This window comes from Rhipicephalus microplus, chromosome X (genome assembly GCF_043290135.1).
Source record: "Rhipicephalus microplus isolate Deutch F79 chromosome X, USDA_Rmic, whole genome shotgun sequence".
Lineage (NCBI taxonomy): Eukaryota > Metazoa > Arthropoda > Arachnida > Ixodida > Ixodidae > Rhipicephalus > Rhipicephalus microplus.
In genome coordinates, this window is record NC_134710.1 from 40,758,571 (window position 1) to 40,777,445 (window position 18,875).

General features: G+C 45.2%; 1 protein-coding gene across 3 annotated transcripts in view; it reads right to left on the reverse strand.

Annotated features, from left to right (window-relative positions):
* Nucleotides 1-18,875, reverse strand: part of trbd (ubiquitin thioesterase trabid) — a 159,757-nt gene that overhangs the window by 18,427 nt on the left and 122,455 nt on the right. For all 3 annotated transcript variants that reach the window (XM_037426842.2, XM_075876278.1, XM_075876279.1), the window contains exon 10: nt 4,879-5,102. In XM_037426842.2, the coding sequence (XP_037282739.2) occupies nt 4,879-5,102 (224 nt within the window). The remainder of the gene's footprint in view (nt 1-4,878; nt 5,103-18,875) is intronic.

Genomic DNA, 18,875 nt, shown 5'->3' on the forward strand with positions numbered 1-18,875 from the left:
TGAACGCCTCTTAAACTCATTCATAATAAAATGGGGTAGGTTGGAAAAGCCTGGAGTGGATTTAGCTGCTTTTTTATCAAGGCGGCTGGATCACGCAAAAAAAAAAATATATAGATTACCGGGAGATTTTCATGACAACCGTACAAACAGAAAAAACGGTCCAAATCCGGGAGCCTCCCGGCCAATCCGGGAGACTTGGCAGGTATGGCGTAGTCTCCAAGACATGCGTTTTGAAACCGAAAACACTTAAAAAAATATGTCACAAGGTTGCACATCTCAAAGGCCATGCTTTTCAGGCTCGCATGCCATTGTGTGCTAACAAACAAGGAAAGGAATGCGAACCACATACGAACATTGCACTGAGATCACCGAGTCAGTTCGCATTTTCTTTCAATGCCCTCAACAATCGGTATTTTGGAAAACACTATGCCTGTGCGGTAAGACGTGCAGATCGCGCATCAAACGCACCGACGTACACGCAAGTGCTGCGCAACGAACCAGATCAGCCCAATAAAATGACACTGTTTTGTCGTTGCCTGCGCACGAAAAAGGATCGGAACTTGTTAGAACGTGGCCTAAAATTGATCAATATTTGCTAAGAAAAATGCACTTTCTGCGTTTAGGCGCGGCGCAGCGTTTGATATAGTGGATGTCCCGCTGTGCGAGAGTTCAATATACGGGTGCACCGATCCCATGCTTTTACATGGGAAATTCAAAGGGATTTTTCAACAGTTCGATATAGCCAATGATTCTATATATCAGAGTTTGATACATCCAGGATCGACTGTATTTACATTATTAGGTTGAATTGTTCATGGGCGATTCCTATAGAAAATATGAGGGTTTCCCCTTCTCTAGGGTTATTTATTTGTATCGGGGAAATCCACGTATCTACGGACAGTGCTTCATCTGATGTGCCAAGCCCCATGCCCCCGTGCATTATCAAGTCTCGGAAAGTATCCCGAAATTGCTTGCCCTAGAATACCACCCAGAGTTTTGTCTGTTTCCCTCGTGTTGCTGCTAACTCAACATGTTCACTTTCATGTTTCTCTGACAATAATTTTAGAGCTTCATTTCACAGAATTTATTGAGGTTATGTGCAGAAATTCTCACAGCTGTCAGATTCTGTCTCCATGCAGAATCGTAGCAACAGTATTGTCCTACTTGCAACTACGAACAGTTTAAATAGCCACCTCGTAAATTAATTTTCCTTGCAGTTCATTACCTGTACATGGGGTTGGTGGGAGACAGAAAGTTAGGTGGGGAGATGAGATTAAGAAGATTGTGGGTATAAAGTAGCAGCAGCAAGCACAAGACCGAGTCGACTGGCGGAACATGGGAGAGGCATTTGCCCTGCAGTGGACACAGTCAGACTGATGATGATGATGAAATGGTCATGACGTAAGAGACCAGTCGTCGCCTTATCGAGGCGAAGCTTATTCAATTATTGCTTGGGCCACTTCGCTGACAGCGCATCGAAAGAGTTCATTTCGACTTTCTGGTGCTTGTGTTAGAATCATTACTATCAGCGATGCTCCCATGTGAAGTGAACATAACTGATTGTGATGTGGCGGTAAATAACCCCAGCATTTGACGCAAATCAGGGTATGCGACTACGCAATCCTCAGTGACGGTTGAGAAGAAACATGTACATATGATACGACAAAACGGACATATCCAAACATTTCCGAAATCATTGTGTGCACGGCAATACTATTTTATTTATTTCCCAAATATGTGAAGTTTGTGATTATGACAGTCAGACTCTATGAAAACTTTTCCGGCACAAGCAAAAAAAAAAGCGGTATTGCAAAGAAAAAAAATTTGGTCGCTCAGCTTTTTTCTTGCACTTCACTCATCCGCGCGATCGAATGTCGGCTGCGGCGGCTGCATTTTCTATAGAAGCGAAAATGCTTTAGGCCCTTGTGCTAAGATTTGGGTGCACGTTCAAGAAACCCAGGTGGTCGAAATTTCTGGAGCCGACCACTGTGGTGTTTTTCATAATCATATGGTGGTTTTGGGACGTACATTAAACCCCACACATCATCATCAGCACTTCACTCATCTTAGGTGGTTGAAAGCACTATCTTCTGCAAGCTGTTCCCACGCCGCCCGTGCACGTCATAAAAACATTTCGCGCTTATTTCCTTTTGCAATCGTTTAACCGCAACAGTAGTATCTGCTCTAATCTCGAGGGGTGCCCAGAAGCGTGCGCTATGACCCACTTAGCCAACTTCATGGCAACTTCGCAGGGCGACCACGACGACGCCATTTACATTGTAGCAAGCAACCAACATTGCAGCAAGCTACCGCCGAAGCATCAAAACAAACCGCTGATAACAAGATTAACGAAAAAATACGGCGGCCGCCTCGCTTGCAACCGAAGCGAAAACTGGGAAGCATGTTGCGGAAATAGTCACAGTCTTTTCTGGGTGACATGCGATTTGTTTCTGGTTTTCGAGAAACATGCGATGTGATACCGATGACTGGCCCTTCGCGACAGTCACAGCGACAGCTAATTTTGTTGTCATCGCTCTGAAATTGCATGCATGCGATTGGGCCTTAATGTTTCTTATTAGCAGGAAGCAACCGTCAGTTGGCGCAGGAAGTTTCGTGACCTTCGGTCGCTGTGTGCTTGGCAGCTGCGATGTCTCAACACTCACACCGTTCGTTAACCTCGCTGCTGTGGCGAATAGATATTTAAAAAGGACTAGGTATGTGCCACGCACAGATAGAAAGAAAAACTACCGTATTTACTCGATTCTACCGCACCCTCGATTGTAACGCGCACCCGATTTCCACGACAAAAAAAAAAAAAAAAATTGAGACATCGATTGCAAGTTGCACTTATTTTTCTCGTTAACGCACGATCACACTACTCGGGAAAACTACTCCTTTCGGAAGCGTCTTCCGTTTAAATATGAGGTACGGGGGAAGCGTGTGCCCATCTGACGTGCAACAGAGCATTGCCGTCACTCTAGTTTTACCGTGGCCTGATGTCAGCACGCGAACTTGCTTCGCCCCCTTCTTCTCGACGGTTGTGGTGCCAGTCATGTCGAAGTAAAGAGGCGTCTGATCGGCATTCCCGATTTGCCCTAGCAGGTAGCCGTCGTTGTGCCGCAAGTTAAGGAGGAACCTCTGAAAACTGTGAAGCTTTTCATCGTACTCCTACGGAATCTTTTTGCATATGCTCGTTTGCCTTCGGAGGGAAAAGCCTTTCCTCTTCATGAAGTTAGTTAGCCAGCACCTACTCGCTTTAAACTGGCTCCGCATTACCCCTTTTTCTAAGGTTAACTTCTGCTTTTGTTTCCCCCAGTCCCACACGCACGTTTCGGGAATTCCAAACGACCGAGATGCGGCCCGATTTTCGTCCGTTTCTGCACATGCGATGACTTTTCTTTTAAAAGCGGCATCGTGGTGCACTCGTCGAGTTTTTAGAGTCGGACCTTCCATGCCATCGATGCTAATGCATTACAAGATGATGAACTCCTCAGCACACGTACGAAGTGCCGCGCATAGGAAACACATAGGCAGAAATGGCCAACGCGCCATGCCGACGCACGTAGGGGGCGACCATTTTGGAAATGCCGATGGCAATATAATGACCGTATTCATTTGTTTTGTTTTTTTCGTACTTGATTCTAGCGTGCATTTACGCGTGCGTACTTGATTCTAGCACGATTCGGGGTTGTCGCAGGAAAAAGAGACAAGCAGCAGTGGAGAAGGAGCGACCTTGCCGTGACGTCACATTGCCGTGACCGCAGCGACGCCAGTGTTCGTTCTCGGGGCTAATAGGCACCGCTCCTTCGTCATCCTGAAAAGCAGGCACTCACTCTTGAGGCATTGTAAGCTGCTACAAAAGTTTAAAAACGATGAAGAGCTGAAAACTGCCCGTCAAGTTCTACCGTTTCCGATGCAAGCAGTGTAAGGAGCAGAGCCATCACGAGTGGATTATGACAGTTCACCGCACTGAGAGATAATCCAATGGTCTTCTTACTTTGTAGAGTTTTTTGTTGTACCCAGTATTACGAAATATTAATGGGGAGAAACATGATGACCAGACTCATTTGAAAGGGAAGTGCAGATGTAAACTGAAGCTACAACAAGTGGAAAACCGATGTACATTTCAAGATTACACGCTGGCTACTACTCATCTGGTATTATTAACCTATTGCAACATCTACAAAGACACTGAAAGCAAAAGCCATTCTCAACTACACCATCTGTTATGGGCTTTTACAAAAAGCCACTGCACTTTTGACACAGTTGAAATAGAGCCACCAAGAATATGCCTCTTCCAAAGCAACCCTTCAAATAATCTGTTATTGAGAACAGGTCAGACTGCAAGAAACCGTGATGGAATCGGGTAAACCAGTTTTAAATGGCAAAGTTTACGTAAAAACGCCATGAAGTGCATATAAATATGTAAGTCGCAGGAGAAAAAAAGTCCAACGAATACATATTTTTTTTACGTTCAACCCAGCATGCTATGCCCAATTATGGGTCTGCAAACAGTTGTAACTTTTTTTAGCCCAAACAAGAGGACACAAAAAAAAGCAAATGCCCTTGCCATATTTGTACTTTCTCTTGGAATTTTCTTTGTATCAAAATATTATTACGAATATGCCCCAACAAGACCATGATGGCATTCAGCTTGTGATCCCCGCCTTTAAATTTCTATAAAGACCTTATTTTCATTTTTGAAATCCTTGCCAATGCTAAAATTACTATATTTTGACAAAGAAGCATGTCACCTAGAGGCCAGATGTATTGCTGATATGCCCATTATCTCCTCTTCTACATGCACAAGCCTGGTAACTATATATTCCAAGTTTTTCACAAGACGCACACTGCTCCCCTTAATTCACACTGACTGACCTCTCCCTGAGTGAGGAAGTGCAGCGGCAATAGCTGTCGGTCAGCTGTCATCAGAGGAAGGAAGGCCACCTGCAGGTCATTCCGCGAGTCAGCTCCAGCACCACTAATCACTTCGGGTTCTGGTTCCATCGGCACCAGGGCTGAGAAATGACCACGTGTGTAGCCAAGTGCGATGGGGGACTTCCAGCAGAAACTTGGCTCCCAAAGGAGTGGGATGTAGATACCTGACGGGTGAAGGAAAAATAACAACTTTTTGTTGGCAAAGCCGAAGAAGCAAGCAAAAAGGACAATAGATGGCGTGGTGAGAAGCCGTGTGAAAAATAAGCAGAGTGTGAATACTGAGGTTTTCTAATTGTGGATATGTGTGTATCGCTAAAAAGCTGCAAAATAGGAAATAACCATAGCAGAACTCATTGCTGGGAAAGTTGGTTGATTACTTTGAAAAAATCAGATGCCGAACCACCACCAGAAGAAGGATGAGACAGAAGAAACTGAAAAAGTGCTTTTTTCTGTCTCTTCCTTCTTCTGCTAGTGGTTCAGCAAGCCATTTATTTCCAATAGCTTTTACCTCTCTTAAAATAAGTTAACAAAACTATTTCGTTAGGCTGGAGCACATCAAAGGTACTTCTGCTAATGCACGCAACAGAAATTATCCAGAAAGATCCACTGCTTAATATGACAACCAGGTAAGCACTCTATTCGTGCTATAATGACTCGTCTGAGCATGGGAAAGACCCTCTCCCTTGGAAGTGAGGGGGCAGGATGCAATTTAATACTCACAGATAGCTTTTCAAACTTCCATACATTTAAACAATGTTTAGGTAACATTGTTGACGGTTATTTCATTGTACCTCTTTACTAAATGTAAAAATACAGCACATGCTGCTTAAGAGCAGCAGAATGAAGCTTGGTGAAAAACCTGCTCCTGTCGCTATGGGTGTATGGGAGATAAGGCTGAAACGGAACATGCCGCTAATGCCTGCTTCATAAACACTTCTCGGTTATTACAGTAAAACATTGCTGATTACCGGGAATGAAGCATAAATACAGTAAAACCTCTTTAATTCGAAATCACTGAGACCATATGAAATCGGAATTAAACGGGTTTTTGAATCAACGGAACATACAAAAAGTGGGATGCAAGAAACTTGGAATTATTCGAAGTAATCAAGGCTGGTGGTTTGCTGTGCTGCCTGGTTTGTGGCTCATAGGGCTCATGTTTTCCAGCAATACCAGGTCCCAGTTTTGCCACAAGCACAGGAGAATGGAAGGCCTCGCAGCTACCAGTGGGAAAAAAACACCCCATGTGGTGATTAAAGGCCAACTCTGGCGATTTTTTGAGGCCAATAGATCTCAACGAAATTCGCTGGGTATGTTGCTTTGCATGTTTCTGTCGTGCATGCCAAATTACACAATTGAGAGAAAAGCTGATTGTTTGCAAATAAAATTTAAAGATTTACCAGAAACACTCACCTGGCTTGCCAGAATTATTGGCGACATTGTCTGGGTAATGTCATGTTCCGCAAGTCAACGCAAGTGATGCAGCTGATGGCATTGCTAACTTAGGCCGCTACAGCGTTTACTATGCTAACTACAATGTGACAGCAGTAGTGTTTGGTATGCAAAAGCTTCCTCCCTTCCTCCATGGTGCTTAGCCAACACTTTGCTAGTTTGACACGCAATTTTCTGCTCCCTGTGGATTAATGTGCGAAGGGTGGTAGTTGGCCTTGCATTGTGGGTTGTGCAAACCTCTTACTCAATATGCAGAGTTTGCTATCCGGGCTTTCGAAGTGACAGTGCTCTCCGTGAGAAGTGCCTCAGTGCAATCAGGTGGGACAATAGACCACTTCCAAGCGATTCCACAAGAAGTTGGAACATCGAGCGAACCGGCTTATCCTCCGCCCCTGCTCGTTGGTGCCGTGCAAGACGAAAAGAACGTGCCGCCGCTTATTGAAAAAAGGGTCCGAACACACCTGCACGACGTATCACTGAGCAGGTGCCCATCGAACTCTAGATGATCGACATGCGAGTTGTTGCGTACCGATACATGTGCCAAAAAATGCTATCATGAGGAATGTGAGCAGGAATGCTGAATTCATAGTTATTCGATGATAAACTGCTCGTAAAGCACAATGAATTTTAATACCATTGCAGTTTGATTGGGCTGGTAACACAAGACTGCAGAGATGTGTTACAAAAAAATTTTTTAAATGTTTACGGAGAAGTCACGCACTGTAAATAAAAAAGGTAAACAAATTCTAAATGTGTTTAAAGATGAAGGGATGGAACTAGAATTTACGTGCGAGATACCTTGCTTTGTTAATTTGCGGCTTTTTATAAGATGCTTAAATGTCTCTGCGGAGAATGTTTCCTGGCAGTATACTCCGCATTGAGTGAAGCCACTGTTGAATTTCACATTGGCACATTCCAATATTGTTCAATGAGGAATAATGATGTCGTAGTTGTGCTCGGAGAAGAAAAAAAAACACTTGGGCACATTATATGAGCAATAGTTTCTAGCTGCAAAAATGCGAGTTGTTCTGCCTATATATTGCATCAGTTAGTGAACAGCTCATTCGCACTGCAAACAAACATTAATTCGGATGACCTTCACCTGCGAAGAAACTAGAAATATTGCAGTTATTTCTTGCATACGTTCTGCACAGTCAGAAAAGAAATTGGGAAGCGATACAAGGTGAGGGTTGTGTTTTCAGCACCGTATATAAGCTTAGAAACATTTTTTCCGTAGAGCGTAAAAAGGTCGCAGGGGTCTGCAGTGGGCCAAGAAACGTACTACGAGAGGCATGCCAATTGTTCTTTTAATTGTTGTGCAAGAGTTGTTAATTGAATTCCTATTGTGTTCACATATATACTACATCGGTTAGACTGATTGATTGATATGTGGGGTTTAACGTCCCAAAACCACTATATGAATCGGTTAGACTGGTTGATGTACCAATAGGTGCCTCAGAGAGCATCAAAATTCTTTGAATGAAGCCATCTTATCTCACCTCATATCTTCAGTCATGCAAACGTGATTTCATTTTTGAAGGCCTGGTGATCTTGCACAATCACCATAACCAGAGCAAGCCAGAAATATCGGAGATATATCATAAAGACCGCCGCCCCTTGTTTAAGTCAATTAACGTTCACTATAGTAACAACACAAGAAACTTGAATTTATTAATCCACTGTAAACACATGTCTTGGTTGTTTGCTTTTTTGTACCTCTTTGTGACATGCGCCATGCACCCCCATTTTCTTACATATGTTTTTTTAACACGTGCGATAGATAACCTTTCAGTCGTGAGTGAGCGTTTCAGGTGTGAATATTTCTTTCCTGGTCCTAGTTCTTTCTTTTCACCTTGTAAGTTTTATTCCTACCTGTACTTACAGTGTCAAGGAAAGTTTGTATAACATATCGTGCAAGCGATGCGCTCACGATTTAGTGAATGTATTTTATTTTACAAATATCGGATATTTCTAAAGCACTCTTTAAATATATCAGAACCGTACAATTTATTCGTAAACAGCGTCAAAGGACATTGATTCCTAATGCATTCTTGAATTTATGGACAGCACTTGCACCTTTTAGGCAACCAAGTTGAGCTGCTTTGTATTTATGCCGAAGGCGGACTGATGCTAAATGATAATAATAATTGACGCTTCTGAGCCGCCCAGCTGGTTGAACAGGGGGACAAGTGCAAATCGTAAACAGGCCATCACACCTAAACACTGAAGCTTGTGAGTGAGTCACCGAATAATACAGTCGAGCCAGCTTATAACGAACCTGAGCTTGAAGCGGCATCCGTTCGCTGTATTCCGAAGATCGCAAGAAATTAAACAGAATGTTTAAAAAAGTTGCGAGTGAAAACACAAACTTTTTTTGCCCAAAAAGTTCGTGATGCACATGTTTCGAAAAGCAGGAGCCACAAGGATGGTCTCGAGTTAACTTAAAACAGCAGGGCGCTCGTTCGCTGAGGCCTGTCGCATAAGCTGCACGAGGCACTTGCTCCAAAAGTATCGTCGTTCTCGCAATCCGATTCCTCCAAATCCCTCTCGCCACGTACTTCATTCACAATGCCCCAATCCGTGCACGGTTCTGCAGTGTCAGCATCATCATCGGCCGTAATATATAACCATCGCAACAGATGTCCCACTCGCTCTCCCGGGACAAAGTCAACGAGGCGCTGCCACAAATCGCTGCCAGAGTGATCCTGTTCGGAAGCTTCGGGCTCGGCATCGGGCCCGACGTCGATGAAGACGGCCTCGCAAAAACAGTTTCGCGCGCATGTAGCGGTCACCACAACCCACGAAATATTCACCACTGAATACTGGGACGCCCAAAGCGGCAAGTTGGCTGCCAGGCAGTCAACAGCTATGAGCAAGCGCTCCGCAACACGGCACCTAAAGCGCGGCTTACGCTCAAGCCAAGCGGTCACACTTTCGACGTTTTGTTGAGCAGCAGGACAAAGCGTGCAAGTCCTCCTGTTTGCCATCCTGACCACACACGCACACCAAGAGCGAGCAAGACACGCAGACGCGACACGCATGCCAGAACGCATGGACCAGCTCTGGGCCCGTTTATAGTTGGAAAACGACACCAATTTGAGCCAGCGTGGCTGGCGTCGCGGAGCGGTGGAGACGGGCAAAGGGGTTGTGATCAAGAGAGGGAAGCAGATTTGGGAGAGAAGGGCAAGGAGTTGAGATAGAGAGGGCAGGATGCGGCGGGAGAGCGACCTTGAAAACAAAAACACACGGGAAGTAGGCAGGTTGGGTAGCTAGCATGAAAGGTCCGCGAAACACGCAACTCGCACGTAGAATAACTTGAGGAAGAGTTTTCGAACTAGAAACCGATGCTGGCGGGTTGGCGTGGCCTCACCAACTTCGATATTTCGCAATACGTTTCGCGCAAATGTACAGCCGTTTTCGCGCTTCCGCACGCGTGCGGAAGGCATACTGAGCCGAGTGCGAAGTGAGCAAAAACACGGAACGAATCGCAAATTATCAGAGTCGGTGGGGTTACATACGCACGTGCACTAGACTGAGACGATCGGATACAGTGGCCAACGATGTTGGCAAATGGTCTGGTCACTCCAGGCCGGCGACACCAACGACAGTATAGCGATCAAAAACAGGGTAGATGGACGGCCGGTCTTCGAAAGCAGTGTGAAAACGCGGGCCTCGTGTGGCGATGCGGGGTGCTCAGAGTAGCGGGGGAAAGGGGAAAAAGGATGGAGGGGTGCGTGAGGAAAAGCGGTCGGGGAGAGCGGCAACTAGAGGGGCGCGGAGGCAGGGTCGGCGTTTAACAATAAGAAAGTATGGGCACCTCGCCAATGCCTGATCCGTGGTTGAAAGTGGTTTCCCTAAATGTCGGCAGAGCGCCGACTAAGTTCGCTGTAACCGATCAGCGGCAATCTGAGATGTTCGTTGTAAGTGCGATTTTGTGCCATTGAACCAATTTATATTTTCACGGTCACGCGGATATTGTTAATTTTAAGTGAAAGTTCGTTTTAAGTGAGGCCGTTATATGTGGGCTCGACTGTATATCACGCCTAGCCGAGTTCACTTGATCTGAGAAGCGCTGGCACGTTGCAAACGGAAAGTTGAAGCGTGAGGCCCGCGCACTTGTGGCGGTGACTGCTGCAGCACACGAACTTTTCCCATAAGCGTCACTTAATAATAATTAAGTGACGCTTCTGAGCCGCTCAGCTGGTTGAACAGGGGGACAAGTGCAAATCGTAGACGATCGCACCTAAACACTGAAGCTTGTGAGTGAGTCACGCAGTAATATTTCGCACCTAGTTGAGTTCACTTGATCTGAGAAGAACTGGCACGGTGCAAACGGAAAGTTGAAGCGCGAGGCCTGCGCGCTTGTCGCGGCGGCTGCTGTGGCATAAGAACTTTTCCCATAAGCGCTTGCGCGCCCATTGGTGGCGCTAGTGTGCTTGAAAAAGGTGTATTAGCTACTGAGGAAGACAGCTCGCGTGTGTTTAGGTCTTTTCTCACCAAAGTCATGCATGCCTGAGTCACCGCTGTCCGATAGCTCTGAGACAGTCAGTCTCAGAAATGTCAGCTGATGCTCTGTGCGTTTACCTCTGCTCAGAGTACCCGATCATCCTGGCTTTCATAGTTTTTTTCATACTCCATGCTAGGGGGAGCAGCAAGCATTATACGATTTCCGGCTCTTACCAAATAGTACATCATACACAGACAGTGCGCTTGGTTGGGTTTCAGTATTACGCCTTTTCGGTTATTATTATTATCATCAAAATTGCTGAGCATTTCAGCTATCAGGCGCGTGACAAGAGTGTCTCAGGAACGTAAAAACACTATTACGCTAACAGTAAAAAAATCACCGCAGTTGTCCTTAAACTGAAATGCACACCTGCAAAAAAAAAAAAGACACCTTCACTGCAGCACCGCAGAGACACACAAGCAGCATGTAGAGTGCTCCTCGCTCTGCGTCAGCACGTCATGATGCGACCATTCACCAATTCTTTCTGGTAAACAAAGAATTTAATATTGGTCAATGTGACGAAATTTGCAATGTGTTTGGGCTGGAAAACATGACCATTGAGGCTTTCGAAGGTACCATACGGTATCACTTTTTATATAGAGGTAGTCCAGTTCTCTCGAACCTTGAAGGACTCGGAACGCCAACGCCCCGTCGCGGCTGAAATTATAAGCGCGCCCTCCGACGCGAGGGACGCTTTCGAACTTAGTTTCAGAAGTAGCGGTTGAAGGCAAGAACTCCGTCAGCAGTGCAAAGTGCGCAAATTGCTGGAGCAACTGGCAAGCGGAGGTTTGCATGCATCATGAATTTCGCCAAACTGTCCTTTAGTAATTTCAATTTCTTTTTTATTTCTTAAAGAATGGGTGAATCATGACGTACTGACGTTGTGAGAAACATGCTTAATAATGGCTGCGCGTCACCACTGTGTTGCAGTGAAGCATGTCTTGTTTTCCGCAGATGCACAATTCAGCTGAACATTTTTTTTTTTTTTTGTGCTGGAAGTAGTGATGCTGCGGTGCCACTCATTAGTATCGCAATGTTGCATTGCCTAGTGGCTCTCAAGGGCTATCAATTCCACAGATTAGTGCCAAAATCGGCATCAAGAATTACCACATGGCACCCATGGTTTTCCAATTAACTGGAATAGTGCTGCCCACCACTTCAAATTATCCACTCAGACTTACATTGAAAAAAACGGGACCACAGAAAATACTTCAAATTAGGCAGGATTTCGAAATAGAGTTTGAATCAGGAAAGTTTACTGTATGCACTAAACAGTACTATGCATTAAGAGGAGATGCGGGTCGAAAAACACAAGTTTTTAAATAAATTACCGATTTTTTTGCTTGATAAGATTAGTACCTCTACTGTTTTGAAAGAACGAAAAAGAAATCTATGTCAAGACTCAGCTGGAAATGCTTTAAAATTGCGTCTAAAGAGCACAAGGTGGCTGCCGAGAGGCCGAAAATGTGCAGTCTTCGAGCACCTTGTCGCTGATAATGCGCCATGGAAAAAACCTGTTTTTTTCACGTTTTCTTCTAAAATTTTGGAAAAAATAGAAAATAAATTTTCTTTAGCATATGGCAATGTTTATTGCTAAGTGTCAAAACAATAACCTTTGTTATGTAAATAACAAAAATGAAATGCTATCTCTCTTTTCACAAACGAATGTGGCATTTAACAGATCGAAGGCAGCCAGAAGCATCACCGCGAATTCATGTATCTCTCTTTAAATAAGCGCGGCTTCCTAAAATTGTTACGGCAGTTAGAACAAAGAACTCAAATATGTCTATTTTATAGTGGCTTGGACTATGGAAACATTCATCAAGATGTTAAAAAGATAGTTCAAACTCATATTTAAAGTTGGTATAACTGGCTTCGTCTGCAGCTTTCTTCATCCTGTTAAGATGTCACATTGGGAAAAGCATAGCTGCTACTGCAGTGCTTATGAACAGCAAGTCCCCGTTTCCCACCACCAGTCTCCTCGATCGTGAAGTACATGAACACGCCATGAATTAATCCAACAATTGCAGAATCTGCTTCCACACGGCTTTATAAGCGGTCTTTTGCCTCAGGTTGCAGAAGTCCACGACAGAAAGTCAAAACTGAACAATAGCGGGTACCAAAACATCACAAACTGCCCTCAACATGACCACACCTGAACGACAAAACTACGCTACAGACTCAAACTAAGCTGATGCTGGATGCTGGAAAAGCCGACTTCATGTGATATCACTTGCAAGTGGACAGCTGTCGTTTGGTGTTCTGGTATCATTTGCGATATTTTGTTTTCAAGTTCAATGCTGGGTATTGCCTAAGCTTTATTTCTGTACATTTTACCCAACAGAAATTTTGGCCAATTATTCCAACTTCGTTCATAAAAATAAAAAAAAAGTTTTCTTCCTGGAAGTTTTCAGTTTTTTTTTTCCCGCACTTCGCATTTCTACGCAGGAGTTGAAGAGCCAAGCCTCACTCTTCATATAACGACGTTTTCTCGCGCTGCTGCAGTACAAGAAATTATAAAAAGAAGCACGCTTCTGTCGCGTTTTTCGAGCACCACGACTGGTTTTAAATCACATGGTACGGACTGGCCGCTGCGCGCCTGTGTGTGCTGTGAAGCGTATTTGCAGGGTCCGTGTCTCATCGAGCAGCGCAGCTGAACAACGCTTTTCTTGCAAGTTTATCTCCATTATTGATGAAAAAAGCTGAAGCACACGCAGTAGCTACGCTGGCAACATGAAAGCTGTTGTGGCAGTGCGCTCTGTAGGAATGGGCTACAAACAGCTGGTCTAATTTGCACGATTCTTAGCTTGCAAAAGCCAATTCATTTTAAATCATTCACAGTCATCAGCTGGAAAGTCCGTGATGGGCAATGAATGCCATCAGCGCCTATCTTGTGAAATCGAGGGAGCTCACAGTAACAGAAAATAGCGGAACGACATCGGCATTATGTAGAAAGGTATGTGGCACAAACACAGCCATACAATGGCATCGGCACTGTTGTTTTCCTCGACACTGGACTTAGTTTAGATTTCGAAGTCCTGTCGAACTTCTCCCTAGCTTGCGGTCAGCACAAGGCTTTGCACGATAGAGCGGAAGAAGTTTGGCAAGCGTTTCATGGCCCTGTCTGCGAGCGAGAGAAATGCCTGTGCCCCACCTTTTTCCGGTACTTCAGGGGCTCTGATCTGCATGAAATTTTGCCCGAATTTTTTCCAAAGTAACAGAAATGTAATTACCTTGTTAAAGTTTCAATATTTTTATTATATAAAAAACATTCCCAATTTTTTTCCAATGTATTATAAATGCAATTACCTTGTTTGTGTTTCAATACTTTTATTATACACTCAAACCTCATTATAATGTAACAGGATATAACGAAATAATGAACATAACGGAGTAAATGAAATTCCCCTTGAAAGCTCCATTGAGAACCATGCATTTTAAACCTCGTTGTAACGAAGTAAAATTGACCAGTAAATGGATATAACAAACTAAACTAGTCTATCAATTAGTCTATAAAAAAAACGACCGTAGTGTGTTAAGTATATCGTTTTCTGCGGTGTTTGACGCTCGTTCGGCGTGGCTCTTACAAAACTCCCGCGCCAACCTTACAGCCACGCCCCGCGCGGCTGAGAGAGCCGTCCTCCTCACACAGCCAGCGGAAAGGATTGAGGAAGCGCTCAGCGGGTCACATGAGCAAGAAGCGGCACCGCTGTGCAAAGCGATTTCCCTCTAACGATGGCAACAACTGCGTCGCTGCTGCTTCCATGACTGCTACCCTCTGCACCGAGAAAGGAGGACTCTCACGACAGCTTTCTTTTTTCCCTCTCTCTCCACACGCGGCCTTGACAGTAGAAGGGTCTCTACAGTGCAGAGACAGAAAAGGGATAAGTGTGGCACAGGCGCGTCACAGATCGGCATTTGAGAGACAGCAAACAATCCACCACAGTCTTTTCTTTCTTTTTTTTTTTCTTTTCCTTTTTCGCGCGCAGCGTTGAGAGGTGCCGCCGCGGGATTGGGCATGGTGCTGAGAGCATTTTCGGAGTCAGTATGCTCGAATTAACCATCGCAAGTGCTTGCCCGTTCGAATTACAGGGCGTTTTCACCCATTGGAACACGCATGGCTTTGACGGGACCTCAGACCTCAGCGTGAGTTTGAATTACCCGAAAGTTCGAATTATTGAGATTCGAGAGAGTTTATTTTTTGTGGCATGCGTGGTCATGTAGCGGTACATCGGGTCACGAGGCGGTTTTCTTCTTTGCATGTTTATAGGTGCGCGCCCACCTGAGCATATATTGCCAAAAACAGTTATAGTCGATATAACGAAATAATTGTGGCTCCCTTTCAACTTTGTTATAACGAGATTTCAGTGTATAATAAAACATTATATGTAAACCTTTACTAGGGCAGGAGAAATATATATTTCTTCACATTATTATTTTTCACGTCTATTATTATCTTGTATGCACTTCCTAATTAGTTTTCTTCATTCTACGCTTTATTTGAAACATTATGAATAAAGACTGGAACTTTAAGCAAAATGCCTATTTTTTTCTGGAGTCCGTTTCGAGCCTATTTAGCACTAAAACACGAACTAAGGGATAGGAAACATTTTAACAACACATTTATTGTGCCTATAGGCGCCTATTTTGAGGTTCGTGCTTATATCAGCTTTTCAGCTCCTAAAAATGCCTTTTTGCGTTCGTTGAGTAAACGTTTTGCTTTAAATGAGCTGTTCGTATGGAGGAAAACAAAAAGCACTTGGTGTAACCATATTAACGACAACACGTGCATAGCACTAACAGTTTTTTTTTTTCATTTACAATTTTAGCTCCTGGTAATATATGATTATGGTTCGACATAGGGTCGACGCATGCATACTCTGTGTCATATCGGCGAAAAACAGATCATAAGTCAACGCACTGCTACAGCCAACGTGCAACTAGAGTCGACCAATGCGCTACGACGCATGTGACATTTGCCAACGCTCCGATAATGTCGCACTATAAACGCGTCTTTACGCGAATGGGGCTTGTAACCAAGCTTGGCTCATCCTCTCGTCCCTGTGTGGTCGTTATGAGCTTGCACTATAACAATCGTTTTGTACCCCAGCGAGTCCAGCATCTATAGCGCTAGCGGGCCCTCCTAAAAGACTTCCGCCCCTTGGTTTGAGAGTAGTGCAGCATGGCGGTCGCGTGAGCGTGGCTAGAGTGTACTGTAGCGAAGCGAGAAGAGGCTAAAGCTAGTCTACCCCGTGCCTCTTCAAAGTTCGAGAGTAGTCCAGCATGGCGGTTGCATTTGGGAGGCTAGAGTGCAGTGTTGCTAGAACGTACTGTAATCGGCTGAAACTAAGCTAGGCTAGCGCTGCCGCCCACAGCCTACACCTAAATTTCGTTAGCCTTTATGTTCTTTATAACGGCAGCTGTCGGAAGTCTGCCGAACAATGACGAATAAAAAGAAACCGTAAAGTGTACTTGTCAGGCAGTGGACCAGTGAATCACAGCGCTACTCCGTCAATCGAAAAGACATTGGAAAGGTCAACAATATATTGAGTTTGACCTCCACACTGAAGCACACATAGGCATAAAACTCCCAACATTGATATGCAACTGCTAATTTGTTTAAATAGCCCCTGAATCTGCGTAAATATCATGTATTTTGTGGTCATTCCACAAGCACACGGATTCATTTTGTTATTTTTATATCCCCATCTGTGAACTCGCATGCACCCATTACACAGGATGCAGCCATACGCGAAAGCTTCACTGACACAAGCCACTTTCAACTTTATTGTTTCCACTGTATAGTATACCACAATTTAAACTTCTTGAGTAACATCATGCTATAGAAGGTATGCACATAAGTGGATGAAGTACACACTAGGGAGAGGATATCGCTATCGCGTTCAACGCTTAAAGGCAAAGCCTAAGGATACCCAGTTTTTTCGGACGTGCAGAAAAGGTTCGCCTCGTTCCCAATAGAGTGGTCGCTGACAGGGTCTTCTCAAAGCTTAAATCTGCCTTGGAAAGAATCCTGGATTGTATGTGCTAAAGCAAATGTCCAAAGTTTCGAGCAGTGCGTCTTTAAATATTCCGGGTGCAAGTAAAGCATTGAAAGTGCTACGCCACAAGTATGCTTCACTAACTTCAGTGGACGTTGAGCGTTCTTTTTCGCTTAAAAGCAAATACAGTAAAAGCTTGTTTATTTGGACATCGTTAACTCGGAACTTCGATTAACTCGGACTCGCGGCGCGGTCCCGGCAAAACTGTGTATATTTGAATGAGGTCAAATGCTCATCAATTCGGAGGGATTTAGCCACGCACCGGTTATCTCTGACAACTCTGGAGAGGGCTATCGGGATTCCAGAGTCGGGCGACATCGGCGGCTTGGAGGCTCAAGCACCACTTGCCGTAACCAACGGCAGAACCGAAGTTTTGGAGAAACCGAAACCCAATGAACTTCAGCAGAATACTACCATGACGATAGTGAATGAGGAGGAAGTGGCTAGGTGACGCTAGTCACCACCCGGCAGAAGCGCATGGGCCACCGGCGCATCCAGTGCCTACTAACAGCTACTCGCTTTGCCCATGCTACGCCTACTGGTGTACAGTCAAACCTCAATATATCGAACACGGATATATCGAATTATTGCCTATATCCAACGGTTCCTATATCACGCGGGAAATCACATGCATTATAGATTTTTTAATTCGAACAAAGTTTGACATATAATGGATATATCGAATTCAGCCACCCCAAACCGCCCGCGCTCCATTGACAGGCGGCGAGCTTTCCCGCAACTCTCGAAAGTAGCGGTAGAGCAGCGGGCGTTTACGAATGCTGCACACATCGATGGCGCCGAGAGCGCCACTTTAACGTAGCGGCATACGCGCGCCGCAGCCTTGCGGTAGAGGTTCTTGAATGAGGAAAGTGAAAAGAAAAGCGCGGAGCTGTTATTTTCTTTCAATACGAAGGCACCGACACGGCTTCGCGCGGGGGAAGGGGGAGTGGGAGGTAAAGATTGAGGAGGAAAGTATAGGAGGGAAAGGACGCAGACGACTGTCTCGGACGCGGCCCGCGCTGCCGCCGGGAAAGGGAAAGCAGTCAGGCGAGCCGGCATGGGCACGCCATGTGCGCGCTTTACACCCGGACTCACGCCGCAGCCTTGCAGCTTGCAGTCGTTGCAGTCAGGTGTTCTGTGTTGCAGTCTCTATGGTGTCAACGGCAACACTGCGCACTTGTTGCAAGCTCCTCCCCCGTAGCATCGGCAGGCATCGGTCGTTGTGCTCACAGTGTTCGTGCGTTCGGAGTTAGGCCTGTCGCGCACTGTTCGGAGTTGGGCCTGTCGCGCGCTGTGGTGCGCGACAGGCCTAACTCCGAATGGTGGAGCTCACAGCGGAGCTCACAACGGCGGAGCTCACGGATGTGAAGATTGTCACCGAAGCTACTGCTGAGCAGCCAAATGAAGACTCTGCCGAGGTGGATCCCGCAAGCGCTGATGGTGCCCCGCTCCCAACATCAGTTGAGATCATAGCTGCTTTGGCCCTTGTGCGCCGCCACTGCGGCGCGATTGAAGGCACCAGCCTATCACTTATGGATCGCCTGGACTATATTGAGGACGCAGTCGTCAAACACGCCATGGCCAACAAAAAACAGGCTACTATTTTTCAATGTTTTAAACCAACACAATAAATACTATGTTTGAATCTTCAAGTGAGTATTTACTGCACCACGCTTGAACAATTCGTTGGTCGTTTTCAGCAAGCTGTTGACGCATTTTTTTCGTGATTTTTTTATATCGAATTCTGGATATATCGAACTATTTCACGATCGCCGCGCCATTTGATATATCGAGGTTCGACTGTACTTCGTGTCTTGGTTCTTTGTGTTGTGAATTCGCGTGTTGCGGCTGTGTTTGTGCGCGTTGCCGCCGCCGTCACGCTTCATGGCTATCGTCACAGGAGTTAAGCGGCCACAGCA